At 41.1% G+C, this 13,643-nt stretch overlaps 1 protein-coding gene across 3 annotated transcripts in view; it reads left to right on the top strand.

Annotated features, from left to right (window-relative positions):
* The window catches only part of USH1C (USH1 protein network component harmonin), a 100,695-nt gene that overhangs the window by 38,222 nt on the left and 48,830 nt on the right, over positions 1-13,643 (top strand). For all 3 annotated transcript variants that reach the window (XM_073347369.1, XM_073347367.1, XM_073347368.1), the window contains exons 12-14: positions 1,634-1,776; positions 5,431-5,496; positions 12,916-13,040. In XM_073347369.1, coding sequence (XP_073203470.1) covers positions 1,634-1,776; positions 5,431-5,496; positions 12,916-13,040 — 334 coding nt within the window. The remainder of the gene's footprint in view (positions 1-1,633; positions 1,777-5,430; positions 5,497-12,915; positions 13,041-13,643) is intronic.

Consider the following 13,643-nt stretch of genomic DNA (forward strand, 5'->3'; position numbering starts at 1 on the left):
AAGTGGAGAATCCAGCCCTCCTAATTAACACACATTTTTCATTGAAGCAAACCCAGGCACATATGACCAGCCTTTGAATATTCAAGAGCATCACAGTTTTAAGACAACTGCACCTGTATTTCTGTCTGTGATCCACCAAGGGTACTCACTTTAGGCTTCCCGCTCCTAGCCATCAAATCTCCTGGGTGGAGACTAGTGTCTCACTCTTTTCTGACCAGGATTTTTAAGGCTGCACAGCTCTCTGGTTTACAATGCACTATCAACAGCAAGCCAGACTGCCCACACAGGGCAGTACCTCTGTTTTGATTTCTCTCTTAAGGCTATGACTAGCATACCTGCCAGCAGTCACAAGTTACCATACAGAGCAAGCATATTTATTCTTAAAGTGAAAGCATTACAAAGAAGGCATATTGAAAACAATAAAAGTTCCTATGTGTGTGCTAAAATTTTATCAGAGGCCACCCATCAGACTTATGGGGCAAAAGTAGGTCAAGTCCTTCCTACCCTTCTGCAAGGATGCGGGGGGAGGGGTGTGTGGGGCTGGGACAGGGATAGAAGGCCCTGTCTGTTTTCTGGATCAGAAAGAAGGTCCTGAGTCAGTTTAAACTCAGGCTACTTATCCAAAAGTCCTTTCTTTGTCTGTTGGTGTCTGGAGAATCTAGTTTGAACTAGTAAATGTGAGTCTTCCCAGAAGGCGGGGTTGCAACGTGGCTGATTTGCCTTAATCACCACCTACTGTCTCTAATTCCTGGAGGAGCTGTAGTAGCCCTCCCCGATGGAGTAGAACACAGTCAGATGTAACCTGTTCATTTTTTAAAAATGGACCCGAAAGGCACTGCTTGGGGTTGCAATATCTGTCACATCTCCCCCCAGAGAGGTTACATACAATCCTCATAACACATAAACTTAATACAAGAAGCTTTTGCAAGGACTTTGCAGGAAATTGCCCTATCAGTCACAAAAGGCCCCCATCAAACAGCTCCATTATGTTACCCCTGTTGTTTTGAGATGAAAATATTCCATATGTTTTATTTGAACTATAAATTCAAACAGAAGAGAACAAAGAAACAGACAAGATGATGTGACTAGCCTTGTTTCCCACTCCTGTTCCCTTTGGATCCTTATTCACTCATACTGAGATAGTGATGCTTGCACATCCACGCAGGCATAACACCTCTGACACTGCCTTCACACCACTTGGATAGGCAGGAATAGAAAACAGGTGTGAGAATGGATGTGTTTCACCACACTGTGTGCATGCTCCGATTATAAAGTAAAATGACTGGTATTGAAGAAAAGGGGGGGGCTTTCTCCTGGGAGACGTTGAGCACTTCTGTCTCGGTTAGGAGCATTCTCTCTTCCCTTTGACTTTAGCAGGAACTGAGGGTGCACAGCATCATGTAGGAGGTGCTCAGCACATCACAGATTGGGACCCAAGTTGCTCACAGCCCTGACATGTTTGGTCATTGTTATTTGGAAACTGTGTTATAGAAGGTGTTACTTGGTAGAAGTGATGGGAGGAAGCAATTTAATGTACATTTACGGTAGCAGCTTTGGAGGTTGTGATTTTTTTAGGGGAAATAAGTTAACTCAGATTTTTAGTGATGAATTTGTTTTTATGCTGTGATTGAAGGGGAGAGAGCTGTTCATGACTGAGGACGAGAGGCAGCGAGAGGCAAGTCTTCGTGAACAGGAGCGCCAGGAGTTAATGCATCAGAAACGGCTTGCATTAGAGACTAACAAACTCCTCAAAGAGCAGCAAGAGAAAGAGAGACAGTAAGTGCTTTAGATGGAGGGAGATCTGTTCAACTTTCCTTTCACTTGGAACTGGCAATAATGACTGCGAAATAATGGCGAGGACACTCTCGAATAACATTAATTCTTTTGCTGCTGAGAGACTCTCCTCCAATTCCCTTTTCTGTTGGTGTTGTGGGCACTTTGGAACTTCAGAGCTAAGATCCTTCTGTATTCATCATCTCAAGGAATGTGCCAGTGATACACACGCGCACTCTCTCTCTCGTATATATACAGAATGAATGAATACAGAAGGATCTTAGCTCTGAAGTTCCAAAGTGCCCACAACACCAACAGAAAAGGGAATATATATAAATAAAAGACACACACGCACAAACTGTATCTATAAAACCATAGAGTAACAAATGAGGGCTGTCAGTATTTTGCAGATACCAAACCTGGAGGGAGGGAACCAGCAGCCTCAGGAGATAGTGGGTCTGAAGACTCTCTGGCTCTTATCCCTTCCTGGCAGTAGGAAACCAAAGTGGGAGGGGCTGGGAAAGGATTGTCATCTGACCAGCAGGAAAATGAGGGTGCAGGGGCCTGGTAGGATCAGAAGACATGGTAGGAGAGAGCCACAGCAGGTGGGACAAGACTGTTTTGGGGAGCAGTGATAGGGTGAAGGGTGATATCTGGACCATACTCAAGTGCCCACTACCACACAAAGCAGGCTGCCCGAGTACTTAAAGACTTGCCTTTTTCCAAGGGGATATGTCATACAAAGAGAACTCTAACAACAGCTGTCCCCACATACATTGCATTGTAGGCAAACTGGTTGTTTTTAAACAGCCCCATTTACCTTTACCGAGGTCTTGTAAGTATCGGGTCACAACATTCTACCCATATAAAATTCAATACAGTGACATCAAGGTAAATCTCTGCCCATAAAATGTTTCTCAGTAAAACACCTATATGGTTGAAATCAGCATGTAAAGCATCTAGTTCCTGGAGGGTTTTGGAGAGACTCTTAGGGCTACATCCTGAGGCGTGCTTATAGGGAAAAAGGGGCAAGCAAGGAGTTCTTCTTCCCCTCCCACTTCCTGCAGCTGTAGTACACCTCACAATAGCCATTAGCGTGCTCTGGACAGTGCAGAGAGTCCTTGCTCCATCTCCCCCCTCCTCCAAGGAGCTAGCCAGTGAAAAGGGCCTGGGGAGGAAACTGGGCCACGATCCCTCCCTCACTGACCCAGAGTCGGAGCAGCATACCAAGAGGAACTGTTAGATCCATCCTCCTGGATGGTGTTGATTGCTCAGCCCTGTGCGCAAGAAGCAGCCCCACAAAAGTGCACACCATTGTGGAGCACAGTGTCTCAGGTGCTTCTCCAGGGATGGGGGCAGTTTTGCACTGCCCCACTACACAGACCACAATCTAGTTCTTATTACGTGTGCTCAACTATGTGTCTATTAATAATCAGTATCTAAGGCAGACTTGCTAACTGTTTAGGAAGAATGATCAGTTGAAACAACTGAAAATACCAACTGGCTGGAGAAGGTGCATCCTATGGTGGGTGATCAATGCTGTGGAACACGGTTACTGTAGCCCAGTTATGAAAGGAATTGGATGCTGTCGCTCTTGTTTTCTTCACACCTTCACCAGGCAATAGAACAGGTTCTTACTGCATCTCTCGGGTAACCTCCCCATCAATATCCTTCACAGTGTTCTATTTATCACTCAAATTGTAAAACTCTGCCAGAATCCCCAGGCACAGAAATGGCTGTGTCAGAGTCCAGTGCCTTCACAAGGTCTGCAACAGCTGTAGCAGCCCTGTTTCTGGTGAGCCATTATGAAATGTTGAAATACATAAAAGGTAGCTATTTATGTCCACTGTACACTGCGTCTCCAAACGGACATGAGTAGCATTGCATTGACTTGTCTGAGCACAGCAGTCTAGACGTAAATGGTCAGAACTAAAATTGCTTTGTTTTATTACATAAGACCAGCTAAATCTGAAGGTTTATCCTTGGCCACAGCAGTCATGGCAGTGCTCAGAATCCTAAAGTAGCCAACTCCGGGCATCCGTGGCTTGTATATGGGTGATCCATGTGAGCCCTGGCAGTTTCTACAGTCTACATATATGGACAGTTAACGCGTGTTGTGCTGGAGCACTGTAGATTTACACCCCCGCTTGTCATGGGGTAAAGGCTTGTTTAGATGTGCCCTAAGACTCCAGGCTTTATCTGTTCTCAGTTTAAATAAAACAACAGATGGGTTAAACTGGGCAGCAGAACCAGATGAACACAATACTGGTCACTGCTGTAGGGATTTATTAACGTGGCAGTTTACAGTTGTTGAAAGGGAAAAAAATGAAACAGCATTCTCCAATTGCTTCATTCTGTTGTTCCTCCCGGCACACCGCCTCTTCCCAATATCCCTGTCCTCTGCTACTTTGTTCTTAAAAGTGAAATCTCATTGCCTGCTTACTACTAACTTCTTAGAGCAGGTCTATACTGCAATAAACCCATGGCACTGAGTCTCAGAGCCTGGGTCAGCTGACTTGGGCTTGCAAAGCTTGGTTTGTGGGACTAAAAATAGCAATGTAGACGTTCAGGCTCGGCCTGGAGCCCAGGCTCTGGGACCCTCCTCCTTGAAAGGGGAGGGTCTCAGAGCCCAAACATCTACACTGCAATTTTACAGCCCCACAGCCTGAGCCCTGGAAGCCCAAGTCAGCTGACATAGACCAGCCACAGCTGTGTCATAGGACTTCTATTGCATTGTAGACATACCCTTAGAGTCTTCTCTCTTTTTATACTTAGGTCAAGGAGAGTGGAGAGAACACATGTTCTCCTTGACTGCTTTTTTCTCCTTCATCTGCTCTTCCCAATGGAGCAAGAGCATAGACAAGTTTTGTTCCTCTCTGTCTCCCGTTCTTTCTTTTTTCTCTGACTTCTTATCCTTATTCCTTTCCCTACTGTCTTTTCTTGCAGAAACCTGCACTTCCTCATTTTTCCCCTACTATATTCCGATTCTTCTAATCTGGATGCTGTCTCTAATTCACTCTCAACAGTATAGGTCATAAATTAGGCATAGCAAAGTTAACAAAAATAGTGGGATTTCAAGACATGATAAATCTGCACCTGATAAGTGACCAGAGTCTCCCTGTACTTTGATCTACACACAGAACTGATGACAGTACTTGGATTATAGTGTGTAGAGAATAGCGCAAATCAAGGGATTTACTATGTTTTTTAGTTAGATGATAAGAGAGAAACCAAGTCGTAGTGCAGGTGAAATAAAAATATTACTCTGCTTTGAGTTGATACAGTAACTATCATCTGAGAATCTCGAAGTACTTTACAAAGGTGGATAAGCATTATTATCTCTTAACTGGCGGGAAACCCGGATTAGAAGTCAAATCTTTTGACTCTCCAGCTCACTAGAGTGGTTTACACTCATATTTTGCATTTGGTCTACTCTGCTAAGCTTGTGGTTACGTTTACTGTAGAAAGTATATTTTCAATAACTCTAAAAACCACAGTATCGACGGTGGAGAATGATGCTTTCTTCAGCTAATGCTAAAACTTTTTGATTAAATTCTCCCAGTGCATATTTGTTCTCATCAATATATATTTTTGTTTTACACTAGCATACACATGGCAACTTATTTTTCTCTAAATGCAAATTGCTCTGTATTGCAGAAGGAAACTGGAAATTTCTCAAAAGGCTGCAGAAGAAGAAGAAAGATACCGAAAAGAAATTGAACAGTAAGTAATCCTGTGCTATATATGTTGTGTAATATGCATGTAAAGAGAAATTAAATACTAGAGTTTGCAAAAAAAAAAAAAATTGTCCACGTTTTTTTCCAGCAGAACATGGCAATTTTGTCAAAATGGAATTTTTTACAGGAAATGTCTGTCTTCAATGAAAAAATTGGGGTTCAATGAAAATAGAATTTTTTCAAGTTTGAGTGACCAAAAACTGAAAAAAAATTGTATAGTCAAGTGAAAAAGTTCAGTAAAACTTCATATTTTTGCCGAAGCATCTCAGATGTTTCAGTTTTCAACAAAACCCGCAAAATCTTCATAGAAAATTTTTGATGAAAAGGAAACAGTTTTCCATTTTCATCAAGGAATAAATGGGCAAGGAAAAAAAATCAACCTTTCCTTATCTACTCTACTATATACATTTCATATCTGAATGAAATTTATCTTCAGGACTACGAGGGTGCTGTTTTAAAGCAGCTTATGATCATTCCAAATGTAGGTCATATAAAATGTTCTTTCTGGTTGAGTGACATATGCTGGAAATCTCTGCCAATTGTACAACATCCTAGTTATTTCTTAAACTTGTAGATGACAATTTCCTAACTCAAGAAGTGTTGCACCCAACATAGGGGAATTTTCTATTAGACCTTACCTTGATAGATAAAGAGGAATTGATTGCAGCACTTAAAGTTAGTGGTTTGTGAGATCCAGTGATCAAGACTTGATTATATTTGTTGTATGCAAACAATAAAGTCCAAAGCAGTGACATTATGTACTGGGTTCTTTATAAGGGCCTGTTTTACAAAGCTGAAAATAACTGTGAGCCACAGCAGATGGGAGAAAAAAACCCCACAAAGATGTAAATGATCATTCAGAACTGTTTTAGAACATTTTATTAGATGCCCCAAAAGCCAGAACTGAGAGTTAAGGTTACACGGGTTAGAAAAACAGCCTGGCTTAGAGAGAGAGTTGAAAGCAGCAATAAAAATAAAAAGATATTATATAACACAAGGGTTGGGGAGAAAGGGAAAGATGATAACAATATATATGTCAGAAGCTAGAAATTGTAGAAAATTGGTAAGGGAATCAAAAGAACTCAAAGAAAAATCTAAGGCCAGCAGAGTTAAGGACAAGAAGGAAGAGTCTTTATGATAACAAGAACAGAAGGAACCCTAACTATGATGTTAATGTTGTGTATTCCTAGTACGTGTAGGAACAAAGAACATAGGCCAGGCTTACAGCGCGGGAAACTCTATCCTGGAAAGCAGTGACTGAAAAAGACTTGGGGACCCGGGGGAGACTGAGATGAACATGAGCTTGTAGTGTGATGCTGTGGCTAAAAGGGCTAATGCAGTCCTTCGATGTAAACAACAGGGAGCTTTCAGTAGGAGTAGGGAAATGACCTATGTATTTGGCACTGGTACAACTGTTCGTGGTATATTGTGTCTAGTTCTGCTGTCTGCACTTCAAGAATGATACTGAAAAATTGGAGTGGATTCAGAGAGGGGCCATCAGAATGATTAAAGGAAGAGAAAATATGCCTTATAGTGAGACACTCAAGGAGCTCAACCTATTTAGATTATCAAAAGGGTAAGGGGTGATTCTGATCAGTCTATAAGTAATTACATGGCAAACAAAAATTTGATGATAGAGGGCTCATTGTTCTAGCAGACAAAAATATAACTAAATTAAGTGACTGGAATTTGAATCTAGACACATTCAGACTAGAAATAAAATGCAAATTTAGAACGGTGACGGTAATTAATCGTTGGAGCAACATACCAAGGACTGTGATGGATCCTTCATCACTGGAAATTTGTAAATCAAGAGTGGAGGCTTTTCTAAAAGAGTTGCTCTACTTACAACCACAGCTATTGGACTTGAAGCAGGCATTAATTCAAGGAAGTCCTGTGGTTTGCTTTATGCAAGAGGTTAGACTAGATTATCATACTGGTCCCTTCTGACCTTAAAATCTATGAAGGCTTTCTGACAGCCCATCCATCAACAGTACTGAAAACAAGTTGGATGCAAATATCAATGTAGTTTAAATATTGTTGTACATTTAGAACTGGAGGGGGGAAAACCAACCAATCACTATGTGGTTCACTGTTTTAATGTACGTTATTTTCTCTTCTGAACAATTTTGGCAAATTAAATGATAGTATGAAATTGGAAAATTAGTGTGGCAGATTTCATACTCCATAATTTTTCTGATGCAGCTTTCTGTAACTTGTAAATTGGTTAGTCTCTAAGGTGCCACAAGTACTCCTTTTCTTTTTGCGAATACAGACTAACACGGCTGTTACTCTGAAACCTTTCTGTAACTGTAATTTACTCTGAAATGTTCAGACATGCCTCTCCTGTCACATTAAACAGCTTTCCACGTGCATCATTTCATTTGACTGCTTTTGATCTATCTATATTAGAAGCCGAAATCCTGCACAACAGACAGAGCATGCACAGGGCTCTCTGAATCAGTGATGGCATGTTGGATGCGGAACAGAGTATGTTTCCCCAGCTGCCACAAGGGCCATCGGGGACCAGAGCAGCTTCTTGCAACCCCAGGATTGGGGGTCCAAAAATGCCCATACATATGCCAGCCATCCCCGCACTGGAGTCTGTGTCAGCACAGGGACGACTTCTGTCTGCAATGTTTTCCCGTTCTCATACTGTATTGAACAAATTGGTGCAATAACAGTGAAGGATGCTACATAAACAAACAAAGAAATCCTTTTCCAAAGCCAGCTTGTCTGCCTCACTGTCATGATGAATGCCTCTGGTATCTGCAGACTTCATCTGAACATCATAACCATTGCACCTTTGTTCCCACACATCTCTCTTCCTATTACAGTCTGTCTTGAAGTCTGGTAATAGTATCAAGCATTTCGATATAGAGCTTTTATAGTTTCAAAGTGCTGTACAATACAAAAGTTAACAAATTAAGCCTCAACACCCCTGCAAGGTAGGAGACTATTATAATCCCTATTTTAAATATGAGAAGAGAGAGAAGATAAATGACTTGTCTCAGATTATGTATCAAGTCAGAGGTAGAGTAGGTTTTACTACACAGGAGTTTCTGACTATGAGCTTCAGGCTCAATCCATTAGAACATGCTCTTTTCCTGTGTTAGTAGCTTGAGTAGCCTTTCACCCCTTTTAAAGACTTAAGACCCTTTTCTCTGAAACTCTTTCCTTAAAATTGCTGCAGTTATCTGGTTCTGCTGCCTAAATTATTGTGAAGCTGATGTATCGTCATACCTGAAGTACCTTTAAGTAATCTCAGTAGCTTTATTTCAGCACTTCACAAATGCAACATCAGCAAGTGGAGTTTGCAGCTTACAAGCTCTGCTATCATTAATGTTCATGCACATGACAGGTAACATTTTCAGAAGCACCTACGTGATTTATGGTATGTCTACAGAGCATTTTGGAGAGAGCCTCCCAGCCCAGGTCAACAGACTGGGGCTAGCCAGGCTTGCACAAGGGCTCTAAAAATTGCTGTATGGACAACGCTCTGAAGTTGCAACTTACACTGGAGCTCAGGCTCTGGACTTATGCTCCCAAGTCACCTGGGTGCTTTACAGCATATTACCCACAATAACTATTTCAGGCCACGTGGCTGGTTTCAGTGAAGAGTTTCAAAGGCTTCAGCAAGCAGTGTCACCAATACTCTCACTTCAGTGGGGTGGTACTTTGAAAATCTCTTATCAATCCTTGTGTTCTGAACATGAACACAAGTCTTTGCCTTAGCATCTCTCTGTAGCCTGCAGCCTTTCCTAGCAGAGCAAAATCTATTTAACAAAAATCTGTAACTGTACAGAATGAGTTATGCCCTGTAGTTTGCAATTTCTTTACAGAAACTAGGAAGATGGACCCTCCAAGGAAACTGTTGGCTCTGTGTCATATGTTGTTAGTACTATTTTATGAATCACCCTTCTGGCCCTATTGGCATATTGTTTGAATATTAAAGTCTACTCTGCTAGCAATTACATTAGCCAGAACATGCAGGGCTACCTCTAAGTTATTGGTCTTGACCCTGTTGCTACCAAATAATTTAATTCCTAGACTAGCCTCCTCTGATGTATATTCAGTAGAGTCCTCTGCCTACACATGGGCCTTTTTAAAATCTTCTTTTCAGTCTTTTAACTAAATCCAAACATTGTTTATTTGTCATGTAATGCAAATAGCAACAACAGCAGCAGCTAGATGAGATCCAAATGCAAAGTCCATAAATTAGGGATATCATGTGAATCTGTGACTCTGGAGGACTTTGCTACCATAAACCAGTGAATTACACTGACATGCCACAGCTGAAAATATATCTTTTATGTCACTGAGAGCTGTGCTCTATGGTACAAAATTCAGCAACAGCAGAAATGCTGCAATATATTATTGGATTGTTTGTCGCTTGTGATTGCAGCAATCTTTAACAGGTTAAGAGAAATGGGAAGAAACATTCTATACAGTTATTGTTCACACATTTTTATTTTACTATCTATTTTTATTTATTAACACAATGGCCAAGAGTGTGCTTGGCATGTTTCCATACAGGTAAAACGTAATCTCCATCTCCGTGGTTTTACAATCTGATTGCAGATGTGAGCAGAGTTGATAAAACAGTAGAGAGTGGGAAGATGGAAAGAGTTAAATCAAGAGGATTAGAGGGTTACTCAGCTAAAGCTATGGACAACATGGTGGAGCAAAAATTGTTTTAATAAATATAAGGAAAGTGGAATCCTTATGATTCATTTCTTGTAATTGCCATGGAGGATGTGGCTCCTGAGGAAGGATATGTCAAATATATTGTACAGACTCTGCAGTTTCAGTCAAACATTGTTTATTTGTCATGTAATGCTAATATCAGCAATAGTAGGGGCTATACTGTGTTAAATTCTCCATCATCAATCTAGATGTTTTTGCTTCTAGGCACCGAATACATGACTAGGTTGGTCCTGACCCTAGTTCAGGTCAGTAGGCAGCCTACCCCACACACCTGATGTAAATCCCCATTTAGCTCTCCAACCGCCATTTTACTGCCATTGTTCATGCACTTTTGTGTTGAGCTGGATTTCCATTTTTGGAAGAATATCTGCTTATCATAAATAACCCCTCAAACCTTCCTGCTTCCTTTTATTGTTTAGGTTTTTTGTAGAGCAAGTGGGGGGATGGTTATGTGTACATCACCTTGGACTTTCGTTGTTGTATGTTGTAAGTAATCTCCATGGGGGGGGGTCTAAGGATTTTAAGCAGGGTTTTTCCAAAGAGCATTAAAGAGTTAGGCACCCAACTCCCACTGAAGGTTAATGGGACATGGTATCCTAAGTCCCATTTGTGCCAATGTTCCCCCTTCATCTCCCAGATCTCCTTATTTCTGATCATGGTGTGATGGGTTCCCCCAGGGTACCACCCGGAATTAGGGTACTACTGAGCCCTCTGACCTACCAGCCTGGGCTCCGTCTCACACTGTGCTGTTGTGACAAGTTGCAAAGCTCTCCAGCCTGCACTTTGACCAGCATTCACACAGGTAGGGACACATCCAGCTCAAGTTACATGCAGGCTCTCTAACTACTGGCCTCTGATCCCAGAGCAGTACCGTCCTGCCCTGGTCAAATCTGGCCAGTATATGGGTTTAACATCCAGTCCGCCTCTCCTTCAATGTGAAGAGGACCATGCACACATGTGGTAACCAAGCTAAGATTTCCCCCAGACACCATAGTCAAACGCACACTGGTTTGGATTAAAACATAAAATAAGTGTATTAACTACAAAAGGATAGATTATAAGCGATAGCAAACTGATCAAAGCGGATAACCTAGTAAATAAACAAAACCGTAACGTACTAGAGCGTAACACACTAGATAGGCAGGATGTGAATTAGTAAATTATCATCCTGAGTGATAAACAGGCTGGCACATTCTTAAGGCACAAGCTGCCCTGGCTCTGTAGCTTGAGTTGGCCAGGTTTTCATACACAGGCTAGAAATCCCTTTAGCCTGGGACCGTCAATTTCCGCCTGTTCAGTCCTTGCCACTCAGGTGTTTCCAGGTGTGTTGTTGTAGGGAGAGAGAGGTCCCATCATGATGTCATTTCCCCCTTTCATATCTTCTTTCCACTTGCTGGAAAAGTCTTTTGCTGTGACCTGGGTCAAACAGTTCCCATGGTGTAGTGTTATCTCTGAGAGCTTTCTGTTGTTACACCGTTCCTGGGGTAATCCTTGTGCTTGTTTTTGTTTTTTTTTCTTCATTAAGCCACTAACATTGTTTGGCCTTTTTACTGTTGTACCTGAAAGGCTGCTTGTGGGTGTTTTCAACCTCACAACATGTTTCAGTAACACACACACAGCCAAACTTCATAACTTCGCATACAACAATAGCACATGCAATCCAACGAGATATTAACGTCTAGCAGATCAAGACTTTTAGAATGATACCTCACAAGGCATTCTTTGTACAAAACATATCCTAATTACATTACAGTGGTGAATATTGTGCTGCCAAGGTGTCACATATGGATTCTTTTTAACTTGTTTCCTCATTTTTCTGAACTCTCCCTTTCTAGAGTGTCACAGTGTTCGTTTTTGGTAGAAGTCCTTCTCCAAACATGTTGAATTTAATTATACAGTGGTGTCACTGTTGTTTAGTTGTCTCAGCTATAGTTATTTCTTGAGCCAACTCCTGTCAGGGTTCAGCTACTTTTTTTGTGTTCTCTAGGACTAGCTATTCCAAGAAGCAATAATTTAAATGGAAATAAATCATGTAGAAGTAAGGCACTCATTTTTAACGGTGAGGACAGGTAAACATTGGAATAACCTACCTAGGGATGTAATGGAATCTCTGTCACTTGAAGTTTTTAAGTCACGACAGGTTGTCTTTCTAAAAGATATGCTATAGCTCAGACAGAAGTTACGGTCTTGATGTAGAAATTATTGGGTGAGGTAAGTTCCTTGTTCTGGTTTATTCAGACAGGCAGACGAGATAATCATAATAATCCCTTCCGGTCTTAAAAATCATTGATTCTACAAGGTGCTCAGAATTGGCTTCTCCAAACCTTACCCCAGTGTGCAATTCAACCAGTTTATATGTGGGTCTGTCATGCTTGTATAAAGGCAGTGACTTTCATTTTGCATGAGTTACCTCCGTATCTCATTAGTATTGAAACACAATAAAGTATATATTATCATTAGAAAACAAACAAGAAGTGTTTGCTTATTATTTCAGTGTGTTTTCTGTTCAGTTGAATGCATTAGTTGGACCAGAAGAGAAATAGCAGCCATTTCTATATGTTTAAAATTTGGGTTTTTAGCTGAGTTGGAAGGAAATGGTTTTGTATTTTAAATTAAGAAAAATAAATAATTTGTGGTTTACAAAGTTATATTTTTAAATGAGAATTTCAAGAAATACTTTTCTTCTATATTTATTTAGGATAACAGCAGAGGAAGAGAAATTTAAAAAGGAATGGGAAGAAGATTGGAGGCCTAAAGAGCCACCTAAGCCTGTAAAAACTGTAACTGAAGACGTACATCCAGCCCCTACTCCTAAACACAGAAGTAAGTGACTGACTGGTTCCATCCTAGTCAGTGGGGGAAACAGTTGTGTTTGCGGAACAATATTATGATTCAGCAATAGTCATGGATATGGTGTGTTTTCACCAGCTCAAACCTAACCCATGTCAGCCATGACTAAAACGCAACACCTGATGGCTGTTTGGAGGTCTATGAGAGATGAGTTAAGTTATCTCCATCCAGTTCCTACTTAATAGACATCTGTCACAAAAACTCACTACCACACTAACTGTCAGCCATGTTCACAGTCTCAGCCAAAAAATGTGTTGATATGGAGACTGAACTTCATACCATGACGATGAGCCCTCTAGGTGTAATTTGCTGTTGTCCAGCCTGTTTCTATTCAGAGAGTCTCAGTCTCCAGAGATGTCAACCTGGCACATTTCATGTGCACTAAAAGCAAGATTTCATTGAGCTGTTCTCAATCAGAGTTGCTGTGTGCTCACTCTGAACACTTTTGAAAGTCTAGCCACTTCATTTAGGTGCCTAAAAAAAGCTCAGCTCCCATTTGAAAATCTACCCAAAATTCTTATATACCGTGTATGTGCGTGTGTATATATATGTGTGAATGACTGAGATGCAAATATG

Source organism: Lepidochelys kempii, chromosome 6 (assembly GCF_965140265.1).
Source record: "Lepidochelys kempii isolate rLepKem1 chromosome 6, rLepKem1.hap2, whole genome shotgun sequence".
NCBI classification, from domain to species: Eukaryota; Metazoa; Chordata; order Testudines; family Cheloniidae; genus Lepidochelys; species Lepidochelys kempii.